The 25,860-nt window shown below is 40.9% G+C and overlaps 1 protein-coding gene across 3 annotated transcripts in view; it reads right to left on the minus strand.

Moving 5' to 3' along the window:
• Positions 1–25,860, minus strand: part of LOC144606651 (dyslexia-associated protein KIAA0319-like protein) — a 79,189-nt gene that overhangs the window by 12,266 nt on the left and 41,063 nt on the right. For 2 of the 3 annotated variants that reach the window (XM_078422940.1, XM_078422939.1), the window contains 11 exons: positions 24,920–25,052; positions 22,553–22,781; positions 22,076–22,199; positions 20,898–21,030; positions 18,052–18,200; positions 16,379–16,530; positions 15,623–15,761; positions 9,150–9,309; positions 8,139–8,281; positions 3,565–3,687; positions 1,639–1,729 (listed from right to left, as the gene is read on the minus strand). In XM_078422940.1, coding sequence (XP_078279066.1) covers positions 1,639–1,729; positions 3,565–3,687; positions 8,139–8,281; positions 9,150–9,309; positions 15,623–15,761; positions 16,379–16,530; positions 18,052–18,200; positions 20,898–21,030; positions 22,076–22,199; positions 22,553–22,781; positions 24,920–25,052 — 1,576 coding nt within the window. Of the gene's footprint in view, positions 1–1,638; positions 1,730–3,564; positions 3,688–8,138; positions 8,282–9,149; positions 9,310–15,622; positions 15,762–16,378; positions 16,531–18,051; positions 18,201–20,897; positions 21,031–22,075; positions 22,200–22,552; positions 22,782–24,919; positions 25,053–25,860 lie in introns of those variants that run through there. The other variant, XR_013548968.1, reaches the window with a different exon arrangement.

Genomic DNA, 25,860 nt, shown 5'->3' on the forward strand with positions numbered 1-25,860 from the left:
TCCTGGATGGTAACAGGATTCAAGTGTTTTAGGATATCATTCTTAGCAGGCATTCCATCACACTCTTGAACTATGCATTGTAAACGGTTGAGAGGTGTTGGAGTGTTCGAGGCTGCCTCGCCAACAGTCTGTCTGTCCCTTCCTTCTTTGTGTTTTAATAGTATGTGTTAAATGTATGTTTTTAATGTTATTTAGCTTGTTTTATGTGTGGGGTGGGGGGAGTTGGAGGAAACTTTTTCTAATCTCTTATCTCGACGGAGATGCGATTTTTTTCCGTATAGTATCTCCGTCCGCACTGCGGCCTAACATCGAGGAATTGGTGGTCTTTGCTGGAGACCGACTTTTGAGAGCTCCACCGCGGGTGCCTATGGACTCCAAGCCACAGGAGCTTTGATCGCCCCGACGCGGGAGCTTCGACCGCCGGCTGCGGGAGCTTCGATCGCCCAGACGGATGGTTCGCCTGCCTCGACCGCGGGAGAATAAAGAGGTAGAAGTTTGGACTTTTGTTGCCTTCCATCACAGTGAGGAATGTGGGGAATCCGCTGTGATGGATGTTTATGTGAACTTTCATGTAGTTGTGTGTCTTGTTGCTTTTTCTTTTCGTATGGCTGTATGGTAATTCGCATATCACTGTACTTTAATTGATACATGTGACAATAAAAGACCTTTGAAACCTTTGAGCCACTTGCTGCAGGATACCCATCGCTGATCTGCTTTTATAGCCACAAGATTTAGGTCGCTGGTCCACTTCGGTGTCTGGTCAATAGTGACTCATAGGAAGCTGACTGCAGCAGACTTGGCTATGGCAATGCTATTGAATGTCAATGGGTGGTGGATGGACTCATTCCATTACTGAAGATGGTCAATGATTGACATTTCTGTGAATCATATGATACTTATCACTTCCCAGCCCATGCCTGAACGTTGTTTATGTCGGTGCATGCAGGCTTAGACTATGTTATTTTCTGAGAAGTAGTGAATTAAATTATACACTAAAATCATCAGTGGTCTTCCCTACTTTTGATCTTCCGATGGAATTAAAATCAACGATTAGTCAATTTTATGCACTGCACATTAGGAGTTTAACAACAATAGCAACAAAATAAACTTTGTGATACTGCAAATTTGGATGCTCAATCAAGATGGTCAAAACAAAATGTAATTTGTAGCATTGCTTCCTCAGCTTGAGGCAAAGCTAAATTCTCTGAACAAAAAAAAAAAATTACTCGATCGAAAGCTTTGAAAAATTATTAAAAACCTCACCTGCAACCTTGGCACTGATCCACCAATCTCCTTGTCACTTCCCTATTCAATAACTCAAACTAAACCAGAAAATTTAGCAATTAATTGAATATCAGACTTCTGTACTGCTAATAGGCCTATCATAAAAATGGAAGTCTGATACAGATGAACTAAGTTCTCGTCGAGTTCAGTTAGTATGGCTAAACCTTTAAATGAAGCATCGGTGATTTATCTTTCTCTTCAGTAAACATGCATCTCCATAGATGAGATTGGAAGGGCATTAATGTAAATGCTTCAAAAGAAGGAGACTGGGTTATTTGTTTTTAAATAATTCCAATGACTTCAGAAGCTTGAAGGAGACAAGAGAGGCACTATAGACTGCAGAGGCATTCTTACCTTTTACAGAAGCAGTGGACCATCCACACTAAAATGCCAATGGTGACAATAATGATGAACGCAGCTATGACAACATAGAGCACACTCCATTCTAGAGGCAGAGAAAGGTTGAGATGTAAATATTTATGAGTTTCATAAAGCACACATAGACACCTACAAAGAAAATAGATTTATTACGATGCACGCATTTATGTTCTGTACATATTTGTTCTCTAAGCCCATTATAAAGAAGATTTCAGGTGTAAATATTGCTTGGTTTTCTCAAAGATATTACTACTATCTTGCAGCTGCTAGAAATATGCAATGATATTATTGCAACACCCAAGTGATGGAAAAAGGGTGGCAGGACAGACCTGGGGGCCAGAGAGGAAAGGGGACAGGAACCGGGGGGGGGAGGGAAGAGGGCAGACCAAGGAGGGGCGGGGAGGGGTAGGCCAATCTTGGAGAGAGGGGGAGGGGACATGTGGGAAGTGGAGCACACCCAGAGGGTGGGAGCCGGCAGACTTAAAGGGTGCTTACAGGGCTGACCCAGAGGGGGACGGGGTGGGAAACATCCAGCTTGCAACCCAACAGTAGGAACATTGAGTTCTCCAATTTTAGATATGTATCTGACAAACCCCCCCCACCCCCCCAATTCCCCACCCCCCACATTCCCCACCCTACCTTCCCCCACCGCCTCCTCTCACCCTTTCCCCTGCCTCCCATCTTTCCATCTTCTGGCTTCACAATACGCGACATCACAACTTCTATGCTGATCCCACACTTTTTGCCTTTTCATCTCTGGCCTTTGTCCAACCTTCTGCCAATCAAACCCCTCCCGCTCATCTGTATCCACCTATCACTTGCCAGACTTTGTCCAGAATCCACCTCTCTTCCAGCTTGCTTCCTCCCTCCGTCACAATCAACCTGAAGAAGGGTCCCGACCCAAAAAGTCACCTATCCATGTTCCTCGTAGATGCTCCCTGACCCGCTGAATTACTCCAGCACTCTTGACTCTTTCATACAATTTTTTTGTAAAATAGACTTGAGTTGACATCCTTCATGATTAAACAAACACATATATTTTATTCTATTCACTCTTTGTTTACATTTCAGTTTCCTCCTGTATAAATGATGTTTCTCTCAAGTTGGACACCAGACAAAAGCGATTTACGATCATAGTTCCAGAGATAATAATTTCAGGTCTAGGTTTAGACTGGAAAGGTTAGAATAGTTCTCCTCAGATTTAAGAAACGGCACGGTAGCGCAGCGGTAGAGTTGCTGCTTTACAGCGAATGCAGCGCCGGAGACTCAGGTTCGATCCTGACTATGGGTGCTGCACTGTAAGGAGTTTGTACGTTCTCCCCGTGACCTGCGTGGGTTTTCTCCGAGATCTTCGGTTTCCTCCCACACTCCAAAGACGTACAGGTATGTAGGTTAATTGGCTGGGTAAATGTAAAAATTGTCCCTAGTGGGTGTAGGATAGTGTTAATGTACGGGGATCGCTGGGCGGCACGGACTTGGAGGGCCGAAAAGGCCTGTTTCCGGCTGTATATATATGATATGATATGATATGATATGATAGGTACATGATCATTACAAGGTAAAGTGAGACAAGCTGTTCCAATTAGCAAATGTACTGAGGAGCAGGGTCACAGATTCGGAGCAAAAGAATAAAATATACAAGATGGGCAGGGGGAGGGGAGAAAATAACATTTTGTTTTAAACATAATAGGAAAAAAAAGAGTGCTTATGATCTGGAACTCAATACTTGCAAGGATGGAAGAAACGATAAAGTATAGCTTTCAAAAGAGAACAAGATTAACTCGTGGAGAAAAAAAAATTGCTTTGGAAAAACTGTGCGGGAAGTTAGGTCAGACAGACATATCTCCACAGAGTTGGCATGCACTTGATGGTTGATAATGCTTCTATCCTTCCAAAGCTTACCACAATTACTTTCTCCATCTCTCAGATGAACTCGAATGAAGTTCTCCATCCAGAATGGGTCACATATGCAGCGCTTATTGAAAGAATCACACCGACCATGGTCTGAGCAATTCAACTGACAAACTTAAATCAGAAAACAGCAAATAGAAGGGAGGGGAACAGAGCAGGTTAGTAACAATTAGCTGTAAATACATGCTTTAAGACTCTAATTTCCAAGGAGTTATTTTTATTTCAGTTGCAAATAAATAGACCACCTATGAAATATTTCTCTCAACGTGTGAAATCATGTTTCCTGTTGATTCCTTATTCCAAAGTAAAACTATTTTCTGCTCACATTGCTAAGCCATGTTTTAGCATAACCATATTTATCAATAGAAATATAATTTAGTTAGTGTAAATCATTTTAATACTAATGAGAGATGTATTTTATTCAAAGCACAAGATCTTGCAAGCACACTGACCTGCAATTTTTAAACAGCAAGCAGAGAGATGGTAGTCTAATCATGCATGCATACAGCATAAAAAGGAGGACATGGCATGGGGGAGGGGGGGATGGAACAAAAGAGGACCTGTTACTTTGCAACTTTGTCGGCGCCATTTATGTGGCAACTCTTTGCATACTTTGGGTAAGCAAAACTGTGACTGTTTTTCACTTTCACTGTGACTCGTCACATGCGACAAAGTATTCACTCATTCATTCATTTCAAGAAATAGTCACGCTGCTAAATGAATGAATGCATGGCAAAACAAGAGTTGAGTATGGGAAAAATATTCTGACCCTTGGTGTGATATTGTAAAGAGTTGAAGAAATCTCACACTAAGCTCAGAAGAGCAATATTGAATGGTGGTGCTGGCTCGAAGGGCCGAATGGCCTACTCCTGCACCGATTGTCTATTGTCCATATGATGGCTATCACAGACGGAAAACAACTTCCATCAAGTTCACACAGTTTGAAAAAGTACTAAAGTTAAGATGCTTTCACTGTCCTCACAAGGTATTGCTACGAACAGAAAACCCTTGATATTTCTGTAATCTAATACATATCTTTCCCAGAGCAATGTTGTACATTATATTGTTGCATGAACTAAAAGGATACAAACTACAAATGTGGAAACGTATACCAACACTCGTTGACATGTTTGATGTAGATTTCTAGTGTAACTATACTTGAAAAAATTTGCAGGGCAGGATATTGCATTTGATATTTTTTTACCAATGTTAACCAAATGATTTTAATTTTAATACAATTCTTTAAAATAAGATTCCTATGCTTGGCTTTGAAATTGGATTGACTTTCATGGCAATTTTGTTTTTCAGTAACTAGCAGTGCAAATAAGTTTATTCTCATCTATTCATTTGCAACACAAGTACCATAGTATAAACATGCTAAAGCCATACCGTTAAGCACCATTAAAGTTACCGGCTATAGGTATCATACAACAATTAAAGATAAAGTTCATGCAGGTTTGTGCGACTTCCAAAAACAGACTAGCAAAGTGTACAAATATAGTTCCAATTTTCTTTTAAAAATAAAGAATAAGATACAAGTCAACTTAATAACTAGGGCAATTCCATAATTCACACAGTTTTAGAATTGACACTGATGCTTTAACATTAACAAAATTAAAAATCTGCTTATCTTTGTTTTAAAATAACCATATTACTCGTTCCTATATATACATCACATGCCAGCTTGAGTTAAAATGGGTAGCCAATAAATAGAAATCTCTGGGGGAACAATTGATCAGAGCGGTCATTCTAAATTACTAACTATTTATGTAATTTGTTGCAAATACCAAATACGTTATCACCATTAATTTAAGAATTCCTTGCTGCAAGGAATTTCCCAAGAGACAACATACAACAACAAAAAGGAATTATTTCAGGGTAAGTGGGTCATAGGAGAATTTTGTACGCAAGGAATTTTAATTTTGCTTAATTTATACAAGATCTTTTGGCTTAAAGACTGTATAGCAATGAAAATGAATTTCACAATGAGTCAATGATGCCAATAAGCTGAGTTTACAACCTACGCACAAACTAGATGTGAACATGATTCATGCCATTCAATGAACGTAATCTCTCCTCCATTTAGGAAATCAGAATAGATATAATGTGGTCTGATGGAATCTATCCCAGGTAATTGAGAGAGGCAAGAGAGGAGATTGCAGGAGCCTGGAGGACAAATCTTTGTATCTTTAGTTGCAGGCAATGTGCTGGATGATTGGGGAGCAGCCTATCTTATTCATTTGTTGAAGAAGAGAAATAGGGATAATCGACATAGTTAGAGCCTCACATCAGTGGCAGGGAAGCTATAAGAGAAGATTCTTCAGGATAGGACTATGCGTTTCTAAGAGAATGGGCTAATTAGGGATAGTGAGCATGGTTTTGTCCGTGACAGGTCATGTCATATGACGTTGATTAAGTTTTTTGAGAAGATAATTGCTAAGGGTAGCATAGTGGCTGTTGTCGACATGGATTTTAGTACAACATTTGATGAAGACTCATGTTGGGCTGATCCAGAAGATTAGGATACATGGTGATCGGTTGTTTGCCTTTCTCATAGAAGACAGATTGTTGAGATGGAAAGCTGATATTCTGGCTGGTGGTTTGTGACCACTGGAGATCTGCACAGCTCTGTGCTAGGTCGTCTGCTGTTTGTGAAATATATTAACACCATGGATGTAAATGGAGATGTGTTACATAGTTTTTACAGACAGCATCAAAATTGGTGGAATTATGGACAGTGAGGAAGGCGTTCAAAGTATAAAGCAAGGCATGGATCAACTACAGAAATGGGCGGGGAAATGGCAGATGGAGTTTAATCTGAGCAAATGTGAGGTGTTGCACTTTGGGAGGGAGAAAAGACATCTGAAGAAAATATATAATTAATGGCAGGACCCTTAATATCATTGATGTTCAGAGGAATATTGGGGTCCAAGTTCATCGCTCCATCAAAGTGACAACACAAGGAGATAGAGTGGTAAAGAAGGTGAATGGTACAATAGACAATAGACAATAGACAATAGGTGCAGGAGTAAGCCATTCAGCCCTTCGAGCCAGCACCGCCATTCAATGCGATCATGGCTGATCACTCTCAATCAGTACCCCGTTCCTGCCTTCTCCCCATACCCCCTCACTCCGCTATCTTTAAGAGCTCTATCCAGCTCTCTCTTGAAAGCATCCAACGAACTGGCCTCCACTGCCTTCTGAGGCAGAGAATTCCACACCTTCACCATTCTCTGACTGAAAAAGTTCTTCCTCATCTCCGTTCTAAATGGCCTACCCCTTATTCTTAAACTGTGGCCCCTTGTTCTGGACTCCCCCAACATTGGGAACATGTTTCCTGCCTCTAATGTGTCCAATCCCCTAATTATCTTATATGTTTCAATAAGATCCCCCCTCATCCTTCTAAATTCCAGTGTATACAAGCCTAATTGCTCCAGCCTTTCAACATACGACAGTCCCGCCATTCCGGGAATTAACCTAGTGAACCTACGCTGCATGCCCGCAATAGCAAGAATATCCTTCCTCAAATTTGGAGACCAAAACTGCACACAGTACTCCAGGTGCGGTCTCACCAGGGCCCGGTACAACTGTAGAAGGACCTCTTTGCTCCTATACTCAACTCCTCTTGTTATGAAGGCCAACATTCCATTGGCTTTCTTCACTGCCTGCTGTACCTGCATGCTTCCTTTCAGTGACTGATGCACTAGGACATCCAGATCTCATTGAACATCCCCTCTTCCTAACTTGACACCATTCAGATAATAATCTGCCTTTCTATTCTTACTTCCAAAGTGAATAACCTCACACTTATCTACATTAAACTGCATCTGCCATGTATCCGCCCACTCACACAACCTGTCCAAGTCACCCTGCAGCCTTATTGCATCTTCCTCACAATTCACACTACCCCCCACTACGCTCGCCTTCAATGGTTAGGGCAGTGAGAATAAGCACCAGGAAGTTGTGTGGCAGCTTTACAGCACTTTATTTGTGGTACTGTGCACAGTTCTGGTCATCCCAACATAGAATGGATGGGAAAGCTTTGAGAGGGTGCAGAAGAGATGTACAGGAATGCTGCCTGGATTAGAGGCTATTAGCTATAAGGAAAGTTTGAACAAATTCGGATTGGTTTCTCTGCAAATTTGGAAGTTGAGGGGAGACTTGATAGAAGTATATAAAATTATGGGAGGCATAGATAGGGTAGACAGGTAGAACATTTTTTTCCTTGGTGGAAATGTCAAAGACTAGCTAAGGTGCGGGAGGCAGGTTAAAAGGGTTTTGGGGTGTATTTTTTTTAAAGGGTATAGGATGCACTAGAATAATTTGTTTGAAGTTATTCCAGGTCACAACAGAAGCAGTGTTGTTTATTTTTTGCTTTTAAAGCTCTGAGATCAGAAATTATTTTCTACCCAAAGCAGCCTGAATTTTTTTGCCACAAAAACATTAACCGTTCTTATTTCTGATTTTCCTTATAATACCTTGTATTTCACAAGCTAAGTACAAAACCAAATATTTTCATTTGAATATATTTGTATAAAAATATCTAATCATTAATTATTACTCACTGACTGTAGCTACTTGGAGAGCATGAAAAATTAGGAAGTCCGATTTCTGTTTCCGAAATTTATTCTTCAATATGCGAGCAACATCCTGTCCCTTCAATACCTGATGTATTTGTGTATTCCTTACACAGAAAATAATCTGCGTGCTGCGAAAATCATTGAATAGAATTACAGAACATTGTGTGACTGAATTTATAACTCTACACTGTCCATGTTAGACAATAGACAATAGGTGCAGGAGGAGGCCGTTCGGCCCTTCGAGCCAGCCCATTCAATGTGATCATGGCTGATCATTCTCAATCAGTACCCCGTTCCTGCCTTCTCCCCATGCCCCCTGACTCCGCTATCCTTAAGAGCTCTACCCAGCTCTCTCTTGAATGCATTCAGAGAATTGGCCTCCACTGCCTTTTGAGGCAGAGAATTCCACAGATTCACAACTCTCTGACTGAAAAAGTTTTTCCTCATCTCAGTTCTAAATGGCCTACCCCTTATTCTTAAACTGTGGCCCCTTGTTTTACATAAATCTTTCTTATTGCCTTTTTTTGGTAGAGAAATAACTTTACTTGAACGATTTTGAGACAACAAACTGCCGAGTAGGCCATCATATTTATTTATCTAGTGAAAAACTAAAGAACAATAAACATGCTTGTTATACAAAAGCAAATAGATATATAAATAATAGACTACAAATAGTTTGTGCAAATTGCTACAGAAAAAGTTACTTTGTACAAACAAATTTAAGTTTAAGGAATGAAAATTAATTATATGCAACTGAGATTGGGATACAGGCTTAGGAACAAAATAGGGAAGTTTTCTTTCAACTTGAGACCAATATTAATTACCATTCAATGCAGACTTATTTTTGTGGTAAGAACAATTTTTGCATTAAAAAAAAAGATTTTCTTCACTGTAACTTACATTCCTCTAAGAGGATGATTAAAAAATCTTTGCAGCCATTCAAACACTTTGTGAGAACAGTCACAATTCAAATTGTAAATTTGAGAAGCTCCTTACCTTTGTTCAGTGTAGGACTGAATCTTTTGCACAGTGATATCTGAATCAAGGACTCCCAGTAGGACAGCTATTTGCCGGATAAGCATGCCCTTTTGCCTTTCAGTTAACTGGCTGATACTGACATCCAAGATAATTTCTACAAGGTCATTCTTTCTGGGATCTGAAAACAAAAACATTTTTCTCTTTAAATCAACAGATCTTCAAGTTTTAGATTTTGCACTAGTCACGCCTAACCCACTTCCAGAAAGCAATTTTCAATGTAGGATAATAATAGAGTTAAAGGTATTTAGCTGATCATTTGCACTACTTCAGAAATTATGCAGTCATGAAAATCGCAGAACATGCAAGCCTTATTGGACTTTCATTAATAATATGATGCATGGTAAAGGAATGAACTCATTGTAAAATGTAAAATGTATACGATTTAAAAATGAATTGAATGATTTCCTTTATCTGGTGTGGACCCAGACCTCTAGTTCGTCAGGCTAAAAATGATTACAAATCTCTCTCAATAGAAATATAGAAATGGATAGGAAAGGTTTACAGAGATATGGGCCAAACACAGACAAGTGGCACCAGTTTAGATATGGCATCTTGGTCGGCATGGATGAGCTACATTGTTATATTTTCAAGTTAAATACCAAGATTAGAGGTTTTAGCATTGAAGTTATGAACTCTAAATTAAAGTTATTATTTTGCACAGGATATGCCAGATTTACCATAACCCCAGCAACTCCTTGAACTAAGTGGCATGCTGGATCTTTTAAGGCAGCAAACAAAAATTATCCATATTTGGTAAGTCAGGATATACTTACAACATTCTGACCTGGTGTAGGATGTTAGAGAACTAAAATGATTTTAATGAAATTCACAGTGGTGAAATTTTAAAGATTTTATATTACATTAACACAATGAATGATTAGTGAGTAGAATGCCATAGAAACATAGAAAATAGGTGCAGGAGTAGGCCATTTGGCCATTTAAGCCAGCACCGCCATTCAATATGATCACAGCTGATCATCCAAAATCAGTTCCTGCTTTTTCCCCATATCCCTTGATTCCTTTAGCCCTAAGAGCTAAATCTAAGTCTCTCTTGAAAACATCCAGTGAATTGGCCTCCACTACCTTCTCTGGCAGAGAATTCCACAGATTCACAACTCTCTGGGTGAAAAAGTTTGTCCTCATCTCAGTCCTAAATGGCCTACCCCTTATTCTTAAACTGTGACCCCTGGTTCTGGACTCCCCCAACATCAGAAACATTTTTCCTGCGATCTAGCCTGTCCAATCCTTTAAGAATTTTGTATATTTCTATAAGATCCCCACTCGTCCTTCTAGTGTATTCTAGTGAATACAAGTCCAGTTGACCCATTCTTTCATCATATGTCAGTCCTGCCATCCCGGGAATTAACCTGATGAACCAACGCTGCACTCCCTCAATAGCAATAATGTCCTTCCTCAAATTAGGAGACCAAAATTGCACACAATACTCCAAGTGCAGTCTCACCAGGGCCTTGTACAACTGCAGTCGTACTTCCTTGCTCCTAAACTCAAATCCTCTCGCAATGAATACCAACATGCCAGTAGCTTTCTTCACTGCCTGTTTTACCTGCATGCTTACTTTCAGTGACTGAAGTACAAGGATGCCCAGGTCTTGTTGCACCTCCCCTTTTTCCAATCTGACACCATTCAGATAATAATTTGCCTTCCTGTTCTTGCCACCAAAGTGGATAACCACACATTCCCCTACATTATACTACATCTGCCATGCATCTGCCCACTCACCCAACCTATCCAAGTCAACCCTGCAGCCTCATAGCATCGTCATTGCAGCTCACACTGCCACCCAGCTTTGTGTTATCTGCAAACTTGGAGATATCACATTTAATTCCCTCGTCTAAATCGTTAATAATATATTGTAAATAGCTGGAGTCCCAGCACCGGGCCTTGCGGCAACCCACTAGTCACTGCCTGCCATTCTGAAAAGGACCCATTAATTCCTACTCTTTGCTTCCTGTCTGCCATATGTAGCAGTGGTGGGTAATTTAATTGGAGCATTCAAGCAAGAGCTAGATAAGTATTTCAAAGGAATTTGCAGGCTACGGGGCAAGGCTGGGGAGTTGGGCAAGTTGGGTTGGTCCTTCATACAAAGTCTATAAATTCAACACACCAAATGCTTTCATCAATGCTGAAACAATTCTGTGATTCTGTTTCCCCAAACTTACAGCTCTATTTTTGTTGTTAAGCACCAATTTTACAAGATCTCTGATGTCCAGCAATAGGAATATCATCATACAGGCTAAACACCAAATTACAAGAAAAAGGCCATTTGGTCCATCACATTCATTTCAATTGAAAAGCAGCTAACTAGCCCAATTCCTCCTCCTCCTAGCAAGAGAATCACAGTCCTGCCCTCACTTGATGAGAGTTTAACATAACATAACATAACAACACTTTATTGTCACTCGGCTTTTTACACCGAACGAAATTTCAGCAGTCACACAAAACACAGCAAAAAAGAAAAGAACACAGGACACCCGACCCCAACACAAACATCCATCACAGTGACTCCAAACACCCCCTCACTGTGATGGAGGCAACAAAACTTCCCCTCTCTTCCCCCCGCACCCACGGACAGGCAGCTCGACCCCTACCGAGGCAAACGACACGCACAGCCCCCGCAAGGGGATGGAAGGCCCCGCGGCCGAGCCGCCCTGGGCACCGAAACGTCCCGCGGCCGAACCAGGCGATGTTAAGTCCAGCGGCCGAGCCGCACCGGGCACCGAAACGTCCCGCAGCCGAGCCGCACCGGGCACTGAAACGTCCCGCGGCCGAGCCGCACCGGGCACTGAAACGTCCCGCGGCCGAGCTGCACCGGGCGATGTTAAGTCCAGCGGCCGAGCCGCACCGGGCACTGAAACGTCCCGCGGCCGAGCCGCACCGGGCACCGAAACGTCCCGCGGCCGAGCCGCACCGGGCGATGTTAAGTCCAGCGGCCGAGCCGCACCGGGCACTGAAACGTCCCGCGGCCGAGCCGCGCTGGCGATGTTAAGTCCAGCGGCCAAGCCGCGCCGGGCACCGAAACGTCCCGCGGCCGAGCCGTGCTGGCGATGTTAAGTCCAGCAGCCGAGCCGCACCGGGCACTGAAACGTCCCGCGGCCGAGCCGCGCTGGCGATGTTAAGTCCCGCAGCCGAGCCGCGCCGGCGATGGAAGGCCCCGCGGGCGAGCTGCGCCCCGGGGAAGAGACCTAATAAAAGAAAGATTTCCCCCGCCCCACCCCACCCCCACACCCCACACCCACACCCCACCCCCCCCACCACACATACACAGCCAAAAACAGAAACAAAAACCATCCCAACACCGACACAAAAAAAAAAAAAAGACAAACAGACTGCCAGAGAGCCGCAGCCGTTAGGCGCAGCCAACTCCTGTGTTACCAACATTGCAAGTGGTAAGTTCCAACAGTAAACCAGTGAGATTAGGCAGTAATTACATCTTAGCACATGATAAAAGCTCACTACTTCATAAGCACGTTGATGTAGTATTTTCAGGATTTAACTTCATAGAAATAGATCATAAGTACATGAAGTTCTTTAACCACTGATTTCTGACCATTATACCACCATAGCAATCCATGTAGAGGTCTGCAATTCACTGCCTGAATTGGTGGTAGAAATCCATCATCATTTCTCACTACAGATTCTAAATGGTATGCCAAAAAATGCAAGATCAACCACGACAATTGCAAAACGAGAAACGGTGCATAAAAGATAAACTAACAAAAGTTACAGGAACAAAGAACTGCAGATGCTGGTTAATACACAAAGGGACACAAAGTGCTGGAGTAACTTAGCAGGTGAGGCACCATCTCTGGAGAGCATGGATAGGTGATATTTAGATGGGTCTCAACCTGAAACATCACCTATCCATGTTCTCCAGAGATGCTGCCTGATCTGCTGGCAAAATTTATAAACAGAGCACAAAAAGTAAGGAAATTTGTGTTTGGTAGATTATTTCTTTGTTGTAACAATGCTTCTTGGCAATAAATCTTATACCGTTGGAAAGCCTGTTCATTTCCCTTTTAAATGGTGCCACATTTGTAAGGAACATGCATTTGTGGGATGAGCAGCAGAGCTTAGTATGTGGGTTGCGCCCATGAAAAATCTGCCAATGCCAAACAGCTTATTCTGCCATTGACTCTTGTTCGGTGTTGTTTGGTGGATTGGATGATTGAAGTCTGAAGAAACAAGACATATTGGCAATTTAACAATTTATTCATTTAATAAACAGGAGCCTCAGTAGCGTGTGGAAGAACCATACACAGCCACAACAGCCTGGCACCTCCTCCTCATGCTGGTCACCAGCCTGGTCACACACTGTTGTGGGATGGCATCCCATTCTTCAACCAGCATTTGTCGCAAGTCAGCCAACGTGGTTGTGTTGGTCACTCTGGCACGAACAGCACGCCCAAGCTGATCCCACAAGTGTTCAATGGGGTTGAGGTCAGGACTGCTGGCAGGCCATTCCATCCTCTCCACTTCCAAATTCTGGAGGTAGTCTCTGAGAAACCCTGCTCTGTGGGGGCGAGCATTGTCATCTTGGAGGATAGCGTTCGGTCCCAGACTGTGGAGATATGGGATTGCCACTGGTTGCAGAATCTCATCTCGATATCTCTCTGCATTGAGATTGCCTCCAATGATGACAAGCCTCGTTTTTCCAGCGAGGGAGATGCCGCCCCACACCATTACACTGCCTCCACCAAAAGATGTTACTCTATTGGTGCAGCAATCAGCATAGCGTTCTTCGCGTCTTCTCCACACTTTGACCCTATGATCCAACTGCCGTAGGCAGAATCTGGACTCATCGCTGAACATAACGTTCCTCCACATGTTCAGGTTCCAGTGCACGTGTTGCCGACACCAGCGCAAACGGGCCTGACGGTGAAGGGCAGTCATGGCAGGCCTCCTGGCAGCCCTATGAGACCGGAGCTCGGCTGCGTGCAGTCTGTTCCGAATTGTCTGGGCAGCGAGCCGTCAGCCATATCGTCCTGCAAACCTTGACTGCAAATCTGTAGAAGACAGCCTACGGTTCCTAAGTGCTGACAGGGTGAGGAAACGGTCTTCTTCGGGTGTCGTCTTCTTGGGACGCCCACTTTGCGGCCTGTCTCTGACATCCCCTGTTATATGGAACTTGGCCTTCACTTTGGAGATGGTACTAGGGCTCACTCCAAATAATGCCGCAACTTGGTTTTGCGGAACACCAGCTTGAAGTTGCCCTATCGCACGGGCCCAATCCAGATCAGTCAAACGTGGCATGCCGATTCTTGGAGCAGACACCTACTGACCACTGTAGCAGGGCCCATGCTCACAGATGCTGCCAATCAGGTGCCAATCAGGCACCTGATTGTCAGCACCTGGGGGTACCAGAAGCTCAAAACAAGAGTCAATAGCAACAGCAGAATAAGCTGTTTGGCATTGGCAGAGAAGATTTGGCAAATTTTTCATGGGCGCAACCCATATACTCAGCTCTGCTGCTCATCCCACAAATGCATGTTCCTTACAAATGTGGCACCATTTAAAAGGGAAATGAACAGGCTTTCCAACGGTATAAGATTTATTGCCAAGAAGCATTGTTACAACAAAGAAATAATCTACCAAACACAAATTTCCTTACTTTTTGTGCTATGTTTTAGTTGTTTTATACATGGGCAATTGAACTGATTTTTATGTACTTATAGTCACAAAGTTATACAACATGATTCCCAGTATCTGCAATTTTGGTTTGATTTTCACCAATTTCCTGAAGGTCACCCCGAATCAGGAACTCAACTAGTCATATCACATAAATACTGTGGTTAAATAACAAAGACTAGGTATTCCATAGAGAGAAACAGGGTTTGACATGCCAACACCAAATTATTATCTGCGTCATATTGTGAAGGGATACCCTCCACTGGCCATTAATCCAACAACTCAAGAGGCTCAACATGATCCAGGATGAAGTAGCCCATTTGGGTTCCCCACTCCATCCACTATCCTAAACATTCATTACGTGCACCATCTTCTGCAGTGAATATAATCCACAAAGTTCTTCTCCAACAGTGCCTTCCAACAAAGAAACTACTACATCAGGAATCAGGACAGATAATGCAACGGAAACAATGTCATTCATTGGTTCTCTATGACATTGTGACTTGGAAGTATAATTGCCTAAAGAACCAAATCCTGGAACTCCTTACTCAACAGCATGATGGGGTGACTTACATTAGAAGACTGGCTCACCACCACATTCTCAGGGGCTCAATGGACAGCAAACACTGGTCTTGCCAATGATCCCCATATCCCCAAAAAGTTTTTAAAAAGTATGGTTGACAGTTTATTTGGGCAGTTATTCCATCTTTAAGTGAATAAAAGCAATATTTATAACAGTAGCCGTACTAAATATAGTGGAGTATCAATGGGTGGTTTTTACTTGCCTGGTCTAACTTCCAATGTTGCTCTGTCCACATGATTTTCTCCTTTCGCATCAGTTACTTTTAAACGAAATGTATAAAGACCTTCAACCAAATTGGATAGGAAAAGCACAGGGTGGTGGTCAGAGTTATTCAGCACATCCTAGTAAAGAGTAGTGAAAAGCATACAAGAAAATTTACATGGAGAAATGTAACTGAAGGATAAATACCAGACCAATGGTGATATGAAACATCAAAAATCAAACAGGGGTATTATTAGCGTACAAAGAAACAGCAGATGCTGGTTTACACCAAAGATAGACACAAAATGCTGGAGTAACTCAGCAGGATAGGCAGCAACTGGAGAGAAGGAATGGGTGATGTATCGGGTTGAGACCCTTCTTCAGACTCAGATTCAGAGCTTGAAGAAGGGTCTTGACACAAAATGTCACCCATTCCATCTCTCCAGAGATGCTGCCTGTCCCGCTGAGTTGCACCATCATTTTGTGGATATCTAGGGTTTGTAATAGTCTATAATGATACAGGAAACATTTTGCCGAATAACATAATGAAATACTGTCAAACTATTCATATGTTTAGGAGGAAGTCAACAAACTTAAACACTTTCATTTCATTATTGTCTCTTAGAACAAGATTAAGAATAATACATTTTCAGATATCCACTACTGAAGTTTAGCATAATACATTCAACAATGAGTTCCATAGAATATACTGCAATATTCTCTCAGCTCATTTCACCTGGGAACGTCAAATACTTACTCCAGCTGCTGGACTGCTCTCATCCCGCATCCACAAGTAGCTGACGATCCCGTTATCATCTGATGATTTTGATCCATCAAGGATTGCTGTGTTATTAGGACGTGTAATCACAACATTCTTTGCTATCTTAGCAACTGGAGCCTTATTGATTTCTGGAAAATGAAAAGCAAAAAATAAAAAATGTTATCTCTACCTTAGATCTTCAAAAATATTGTAATGTAAAGTGAGATTCAAATATCAATTAGAATGCAATGCAGCAATAAAGAGTCTATGAGGAAAACTATTCCCCCTTGTCCCTTCTTCAAAGACAGTATAATTTTTCATTTCAAAACCCCAATAATTGATGTAGGCTTTCTATAAATAATTTCACTGTACTAGGTTTGTGCAAGGTAACCACAGGCTTACTTGCAGTTGGCCTTAATATGAATTTATCTTGAGCTAAACTTTGAAAGAACTAGCAAAGGTCTTCAGCCACATTTTAATTTCATATGGAATTAACATTCGGTAATTGTGAATTAAAGACAGAAGTATTGAAACATAGCTAATCGGCCAGGATCCCTGTGGAGAGAAACAGAGTTCCCATTTTATTTAAAATTTCCAGTATCTGCAGTCTATTTTGCCATTGAATGATTGTTGTGAATTAACTGCAATTTTGCAAGGTATTGGGTTTTCAGAATTTACTTGATCATCTAATATTATCCTTTAAATGTCTTTCTTGGTGGTATTTATGAGATTAAGTGGAACTTGTGCCATGCTCAGTTGAGCAGTTAGCTGAATAGACGGTTTTAAAGCTCCAATTAACTTTTCTCACACCTCTTTTCAGATGAATGCATGGAATTAAAAAAGTACTTTACAGTATCAGAAATATTTGTTGGATCTTGACTATTCTTGTTGGTACTAAATTAAAATGTATAATTTGAAATTCAAGACATCAGCCAAGAACAGGAAAGATGCCATCAAATTTACAATGAGAAGCACTTTGGCAGACTTGCAATGAACAATCAATCAATTAATTGAGGAGGTCTTTTCCAGGCTGTGAAATTTGATGGTTGTTGCAATGCTTGCCTAGGACACTGATACAATTTTTTATTTGGACAATAGATCAAACAGGTAGTTGTTTTAAAATGACAAATCTGTTGAAGATTATTTTTAATTTTAATTTCCATTTCTTTTATTTCTCCTTAATGCCACTTTCGACATTTTTTTGTAACAATTACCAATTGGTGGATCAAGCATTTTACAAAATTGTCTATTTCAATAATTTATTTCAGAAAAAATGACACAAACATCAATCAAATCAATTAGACCAGAATCTCCATCACAAGAGATGCAAGCACAAGCCAAAATTTGATTTTCAGTTAATAATGTTTCTGAGTTGTGTAGAACATGTGAAAATGTCAGCAGTTGCAGGAGAACTACAACATACTGACATTTTCACATGCTCGACACAAATTGGAAACACTATTAACTGAATTGCCAAGTTCTTCATTTTAGTCTACAATAATAATTTCACATCTAAAACTAAAGAACAGAGTATCCATTAACAAAGGAACCATGGAGTAAAACTAGCAATAGGATCATTATAAATCATTATTAATTTGAGTTGTTACTTTCCTTTATCACTTGGATATAAACCTATTGTTGTCGTCTCCAGATCTGAAAAAAATACTTACCTTCCCTCACTATAATGCGAGCAGAATCATGACTCCCCAGATTTCTTTCATCTTTCACCGTCAGCGTAATCACGTAAGTCCCAACCTGGAGACCTGTTACTGTGGCAACGGCACTGTCTGCATTCTCAATTTTCACACCATCTGGGCCACTGCAATATCAAAGCATCAAACTTTACTTCAGGTCTGGGTTAACAGGAGGGCACATGTTATTCTATCGTCAGAGGAATGCTGGCTGAAAACATAAGTTTCAAAACATTTACTTCAACACTAGATTTCAAGGTCTTCATTTGAAAACATGAGTTGGCCTTTTGATACATCTCATCAGTCTTTCAATAGGACACTCTACATAAACAGTGCTTAACTTCTAATGAATAACTAAGTATATATTTTCATTTCAGTTGAAATTTTGCTGTCAGAATTAATTACATGCTGACAGGTGACTGACCTACTTTTCCAAGTATGGGTAACAAAATATCTGAAGAATTCTCTGCAAGCAACTTATTCAAAAAAAGCTGTAAAATCATAGATTTCTACATAGAACACAATCAGCTCACTGACCTCCCCATTCCTCCCAACAAATGAAAGAGCTATCCAACCTTAATCTACCATGGAGCACCATGTCCATAACACTAAAAAAATATATATGATTCTTAAAGCAAATATCTGAGAACTGCTTAAATGTGTTTAGGTTTTTGCCTCATTACCTTTCTGGCAGCAAGAACCAACTTCCTCCTGCCTTCTGGATGCAAATCTTTTCCAACAATCTCCCCCAAAACCTTCTACCAATGACTTTAAATTAATTAATTAAACTGGTTTAAAAAACCCTCAGCCTCCTATATTTAAACAAAAACAATTGTTGTTCTTCTAATCATTCCTCACAATCACAGTTCCTGATAACAAAGGACATGTGGATATACACCAATATTCCTTTGTTCTTCCACACCACTCAACATCATCCGATTCATTCTACATTCCCTTTTCTTACAGCACCACCCTGAAAGCTTTACCTTGCACTACTTCTAATTAAATTCCATTTGGCATTTTCTTCCAGTTGATCAGACCATTTATACCATCCTCCATTCTAAAGTCTTCCTTCTCACTGTTAACTACACGGCCAGTTTTTGTAACATCTGCAACTTCTTATCATGCTCCTACATTTGTCCAAAACATTAATATTGCAACAAAAAAAAACCAAGGGGTAAAAATGTGGAGAGTTATGGAAAACCATTGGTATTCTTGACCAGAAAGCCATTACCATCGTCTGAAGAAGAGTCTCAACACAAAATGTCACCCATTCCTTTTCTCCAGAGATGCTGCCTGTCTGGCTGAGTTACTAAAGCTTTGATTGGACAGTTTAGTATCATTTGCCAAAGTGCTCTTCCCCAGTTACATAGAAACATAGAAAATAGGTGCAGGAGGAGGCCATTCGGCCCGTCGAGCCAGCACCGCCATTCATTGTGATCATGGCTGATCGTTCCCAATCATATCCCTTGATTCCACTAGCCCCTAGAGCTCCATCTAACTCTCTCTTAAATCCATCCAGTGATTTGGCTTCCACTGCCCTCTGTGGCAGAGAATTCCACAAAGTCACAACTCTCTGGGTGAAAAAGTTTTTTCTCACCTCAGTTTTAAATGGCCTCCCCTTTATTCTTTGTTCTGGACTCACCCAACATTGGGAACATTTTTCCTGCATCTAGCTTGTCCAGTGTTTTTATAATTTTATATGTTTCTATAAGATCCCCTCTCATCCTTCTAAACTAAAAGCCTAGTCTTTTCAATTCTTCCTCATATGTCAGTCCCTCCATCCCAGGGATCAATCTCATGAACCTACGCTGCACTGCCTCAATTACAAGGATGTCCTTCCTCAAATTAGGAGACCAAAACTGTTCACAGTACTCCAGATGTGGTCTTACCAGGGCCCTATACAACTGCAGTAGAACCTCTTTACTCCTATACTGAAATCATCTTGTTATGAAGGCCAACATTCCATTAGCTTTCTTCACTGCCTGCTGTACCTGCACACCAACTTTCAGTGACTGGTGTACAAGGACACCCATGTCTGGCTGCACCTTCCCCCTACCTAACCTAACTCCATTGAGATAATAATCTGCCTCCTTGTTTCTGCCGCCAAAGTGGATAACCTCACATTTATCTATATTATACTGCATCTGCCACGCATCTGCCCACTCACTCAACCTGTCCAGGTCATCCTGCAACCTCCTAACATCCTCTTCACAGTTTACACTGCCACCCAGCTTTGTGTCATCCGCAAACTTGCTAGTGTTGCTTCTAATTCCCTCTTCCAAATCATTAATATATATGGTAAACAGTTGCGGCCCCAACACCGAGCCTTGCGGCACTCCACTCGCCACTGCCTGCCATTCTGAAAAGGACCCGTTTACTCCTACTCTTTGCTTCCTGTCTGCCAACCAATTTTCTATCCATGTCAACACCCGACCCCCAATACCTTGTGCTCTAATTTTAATCACCAATCTCCCGTGCGGGACCTTATCAAAGGCTTTCTGAAAGTCTAGATACACTACATCCACTGGCTCCCCTTCATCCATTTTACTTGTCACATCCTCAAAAAAATAAAAAATTCTGTGATGCATGTACACCAAAGGAAATGTTCCTGGATGTCAGCACTGTAGCTCAATTATTAAATATCAGATTCTGATCTAGAAAATAAAAATGAAACTTTTGGGAAGGTTAGCTGCAAAGATGTCATTTGGCACCTGATTGTGATTTTTTATATTACAGATAACATTTTTTTTGTTTCATTATAGTTATTTTGAATGGATAGGGCCTGAGATAAACCATTGGTTTATAAAAGCGATTGTTTTTACCTCACTTTTTCCCAAAGGTATGATATAATCTTCTGGTCATCTGTGCTTTTGCTGCCATCCAAAGTTGTGCTGTCCACAGGGAGTGTCAACTCTTTATCAGGTCCTGAGTCTGCCACTGGGGCTTTGTTATTTTCTGCAAAAATTAGCAACATGGAAAAGATAAACTTCAGTATTATACTTCAGAACTGCAGTCATATTGCTTTGGGTGAAATGTTAAAACAAGGTAGATAGGGTGGTGAAGGCGGTTTTTGGCATGAAGGACGGAAGGAATGAATACTTTATTGTCACATGTGACAAGTCACAGCGAAATTCTTTGCAGGCGTGCTGGCCTACATAAGTCAGGGAATTGAGTACAGAAGTTGGAACATCATGCTACAGTTGCATAAGATGTTAGTGAGGTATTAGAGTATCGTGTTCAGTTTTGATCATCCTGCTGTAGGAAAGGTGCCATTAAGCTGGAAAGAGAACAGAGACGATTCACAAGGATGTTGTCATAACTTGAGAGCCTGAGCTGTAAGGAGAGGTTGGTCAGGCTAGACTTTATACCCTGGTGCACAGGAAGCTAAGGAACGATCTTATTGAGGTGTCTAAAATCATGAGGGGAATAGATAGGGTGAATGCACTGAGTCTTTTTCCCCATAGTTTGGAATCAAAAACTAGAGGGCATACAAACCGAAAGGATAATTTTTTCACACAGTGGTTGGTGGCTAAATGGAATGACGCAGATGCAATAACAATATTTAAAAGACATTTGGACAGATACATGGATACAAAAGGTTTATAGGGTTATGGACCAAATAATGACAAATAGGACTAGCTTAGATGAGGTATCTTGGTCAGCCTGGACAAGTTAGTCCGAAGGGCCCATTTCTGCGCTGTATGACTCTTTAACTGTTACTTTTGCCTGAAAATAATTACATTTCAGAAGCAACTGATCATCCTTGGAGAATCTAGGATATCGCAAGGATGTGAAAGAATGTGAAAGGCTGCTATATCAATGCAAATGAGTCCTTCTGTAGCATATGGTTGTATAAAAGCGCTACTTTAAAAATACACAACATATTACTTATGGGAAGTAACATTAATTGCATTCATAAAGCATGATAAATAAAATTTAAGTTGGAGAACAATAATAGGCAACACATGTTTGTGCAGCAGACCTCTTTCTAAGCACATACCTGGTTGTACTATAACCATCACCTCTGCGGTAGCCTGGTGGCCTACTGAATCGGTAACTGTTAGTTGAAAGATGTAGTCCCCTTCCTGCATTGCTGATAGTTGGAGTGATGATGTCCGTACACCCTGAACAGAAGGAGTATGTATTTTGTTAAATATCTACCCTTGGCAACTTGAAAATGAACAGTTGCGGCACCTTAGCAGCAATACCAACTTAAAATGTATTTTCTGTCTCCTCGCTGTACTCAAGGCAAGCCTCATAAAATTGATTTAACTTAATTTTGATCAGACAAAATTGATTATATTCTTTGAATACATTTCTGCAATTGAATGAGATTAAACTGTCTAGGGAATTTAAAGTATCTCTCAGACACATGTGGGATTTGTGCGCTTTATGGCCTTTTCCTCTTCAAGTGTAGATTTACAATGGACATCTTCATTTTATCCTGCAAAATAAAATATTGTTGAAATTTTCCTACCTGCATTTCAACTACTTTTCCCTTGCTTTTTGAGGTTAGAGACCACTCATAGCTGACAATTCCATGGTCATCTGTGCTTTGATTGCCATAAAGCATGATGGAATTCTTGGGTAGCGTAAGGACTTGATTTGCTCCAGCGTTAGCTACAGGCGGATAATCCACCGCTTTATGCACCATTACATATGCTGTGGCTGAGTTAGTGGCACCATCAGAATCCAGAACTGTTAAGCTGAAAAAACAGGAAAATAAATTACACCAAACTTCCAAACACACTGGACTGCACTGCTGGACTACACATCACTAACATGGCAATATTAGCCCAAAAGTGCTACAAATATTGTTCTGGGGAACCGAAAAATCCTTATAAATTAAACCCTTATAAATGTTGAACAAAGGATGTTCAGAGGATGTGGCTGCAGTGATTAGAGAACAGAGGAGATTCACCAAGATGTCACCTGGGAGGGGTTTTTGCAATTTTCAGACTGCTTTGGCTTGAGAACAGTGGAGAAGTGTGAGGGGGATATGGTTTAAGTTCATAAGTGGTAGGAGCAGAATTAGGCCATTTAGCCCATCAAGTCTACTCCGCCATTGAATCATGGCTGATCTATCTTTCCCTCTCAAACCCATTCTCTTGCCTTCTCCCCATAACCCCCGATACCCGTACCAATCAAGAATCTATCTAGTTCTGCCTTAGAAATACCCATTGATGTCCTCCACAGCCTTCTGTGGCAATGTATTCCACTAATTCACCACCCTCTGAGTAAAGAAATTCCTCCTCCTCTCGTTCCTAAAGGAACGTCCCTTTATTCTGAGGCTATGACCTAGACTCTCCCATAAGTGGAAACATCCTCTCCACATCCAGTTAAAGTTAAATTTAATTGAACAAAAATAGTGAGATTAATGTAAAATAATTGAAAACTACCTTATCTTCCCCATTGCTTCCAAATGCAAAGCTCTAAAGAAATCGGTGAAACAGAATCTAAGTCAGTGTAAGATTGAAGCGGCAATTCTCTGGCAAGATGCCAGCCCATGTCAGCAAGATTAGGTCCCACCAACAGCAAAGGACACTGACTCCTAAATCTGTCTGCAAGTGCAGGACTAACCACCAATGGATCTCTTCATATCCACAGGAATCACCCAATGAGATTTGTCCCTAAAGTATAATTGGCTAAACAGGAAAACAAATTGAAGTTTCATGTAGACATAAGGAATTGCAGATGCTGGTTTACTAAAAAGGATAGTAGGGCTGGAGTAACTCAGCACGTCAGACAGTATCTCTGGACAACATGGATAGGTGAAGTTTCAGGTCAAGGCCGTTCTTCAGACTGACGAGTCTCATCAAGGTGACAAAGTGTCCCGACCCGAAATGGAACTTATCCATGTTCTCCAGAGCTAATGCCTGACCCACTGAGTTATGCTAGCACTGTGTGTCTTAAGTTGAAGTTTCTATGTGTCATGTGCAATAAATGCAAATCACTAGGGGGCAGTCTCGTGTTCTAGTTAAGATTTTTTGCAGTAATAGAAATAAATTAAGAGTCTGAATTTGTATTTAATTTAGTGTAACCATTACAATTTACCACATTCCTCCTCCAACAGTAGACACTTCAATTTCTGTTTCATCTATATTAACAAAAGTCCTATCTTGGTCTATTAATGAAATTGCCTCAATGTTTTGTGTGAATAATGATTAAATTACTATTTGTTCCAATTATTGAATTCATTAAGAGTACCCAGCGAATGCTCAAGCTTGGAATATCTTCACAAGAGTGAACTATCTATTTGCATCTTGGATTTCCCAACGAGGACAAGATTAACAAGCAAGATAGGATTTTAGCTAACTCGGTGTTACACTAATCATTGGCATCCTTTGATGAGAAAAACCTGCGACTGAAATATATTTTCTTGGATAAGTAAGTTGGGAATGCAGTTTCAGCTAACTGTACAGTTGCAGAATCAAACAATTCTGCAAAGGGAGGAAAACTAGCTACAATATAAACCATTTGCTGCTTTAACTGTTAAACTAGAACTCTAAACTAGAGTTAAATGGAAGAGAGCATCATACCAGCTTCAAAAGTACAGAAAGGAGAGATTTATATTTATTGCCTTTCTGCAATATATTCAAAGGGGAAGAAAATCAGTTATTTCCCAGGAACATATCCAGCCATGTACTATGCACAGGACGGTTTCAGACTGCTTTGGAACATCCAAAAATTCAATAACAGAATAGCAACTCCTGCTATTTTGGATGCTGGCATCCATTTCAGGGAATGGTTATACAATCCACGGGCTACAGTTGGGAAAACAAATTGATTTAATTCCTTTCTAACACAAAGTCTTATGCATACTTAAACGTTTGCACTTTGGTACCTGAATGTATAATTTCCTGGGACCAAGTTATTCAGCTTCAGTATCTGTGTAGCTGCTGACACCTTCTCCTCTCGCAATGGACCCTTCACCTCCTCCCATTGGTAGCTTATGATTTTATCGTCATCTGTGCTCTCTGCAAACAGAACAACATGAATTTACAATTCAGTTGATAAGACTTATGATGTTGCTTATAGCTTCAAAATAGGATTTTCAGAGGAAGAAATAATTGTCCTTAGAGCAGTTTTAAATTTCCCACCTCTCATCTTAAATCTATGGTCTCTGGTTTTAACTCTAGTTTTAAATCCATTACTATGAGAAAAGTCTGGTTATTTATCTTGCTAGTGCCCCTCATAATCTTCTCAACCCCAACAGTCCAATGGGAACAGACCCAGTCCATCCATAGATCCTTGTAACTAAAGTACCCCCCCATTCCAGGCTACACCCTTCTGATTTATTTCTCATGCTACCACGTCCTTACTGTAGTGTGGTGACCACAACTGTGCACAATAATTCACATGCAATCTAAACAACATTTTGTACAACTGCAATGTGACATTGCAAGTCTTATATTTAATGCCTCAACCATGAAGGCAAGCATGCCAAATGCTTCTTCACCACCTTATCCATCTGCAACACAATTTTCAGGGAACTATGGACTTGCACCTCAAGATCTCTCTGTATTTCAATACTCCGAAGGACCCTGCCATTTGCTACATATGCCCTGCTGGCTTTTGACATCCGAAAATACAATACCTCACGTTTGTCTGGATTAAAATTCCACTTGTCACCATTGCCTAGTGAGCAAATTATAGTATTTAGGTAAAGCCAGTCTAATATGTAGCTTCATCTAAATATCTCAATTTTTAAACGAACTCATTGTAAAACAGTTAACTTCCTCTTTTGTATTCATTTTAACAAACAGACACCAGGATTTAGAGAGA

The sequence above is a fragment of the Rhinoraja longicauda genome, chromosome 27 (genome assembly GCF_053455715.1).
Source record: "Rhinoraja longicauda isolate Sanriku21f chromosome 27, sRhiLon1.1, whole genome shotgun sequence".
Lineage (NCBI taxonomy): Eukaryota > Metazoa > Chordata > Chondrichthyes > Rajiformes > Arhynchobatidae > Rhinoraja > Rhinoraja longicauda.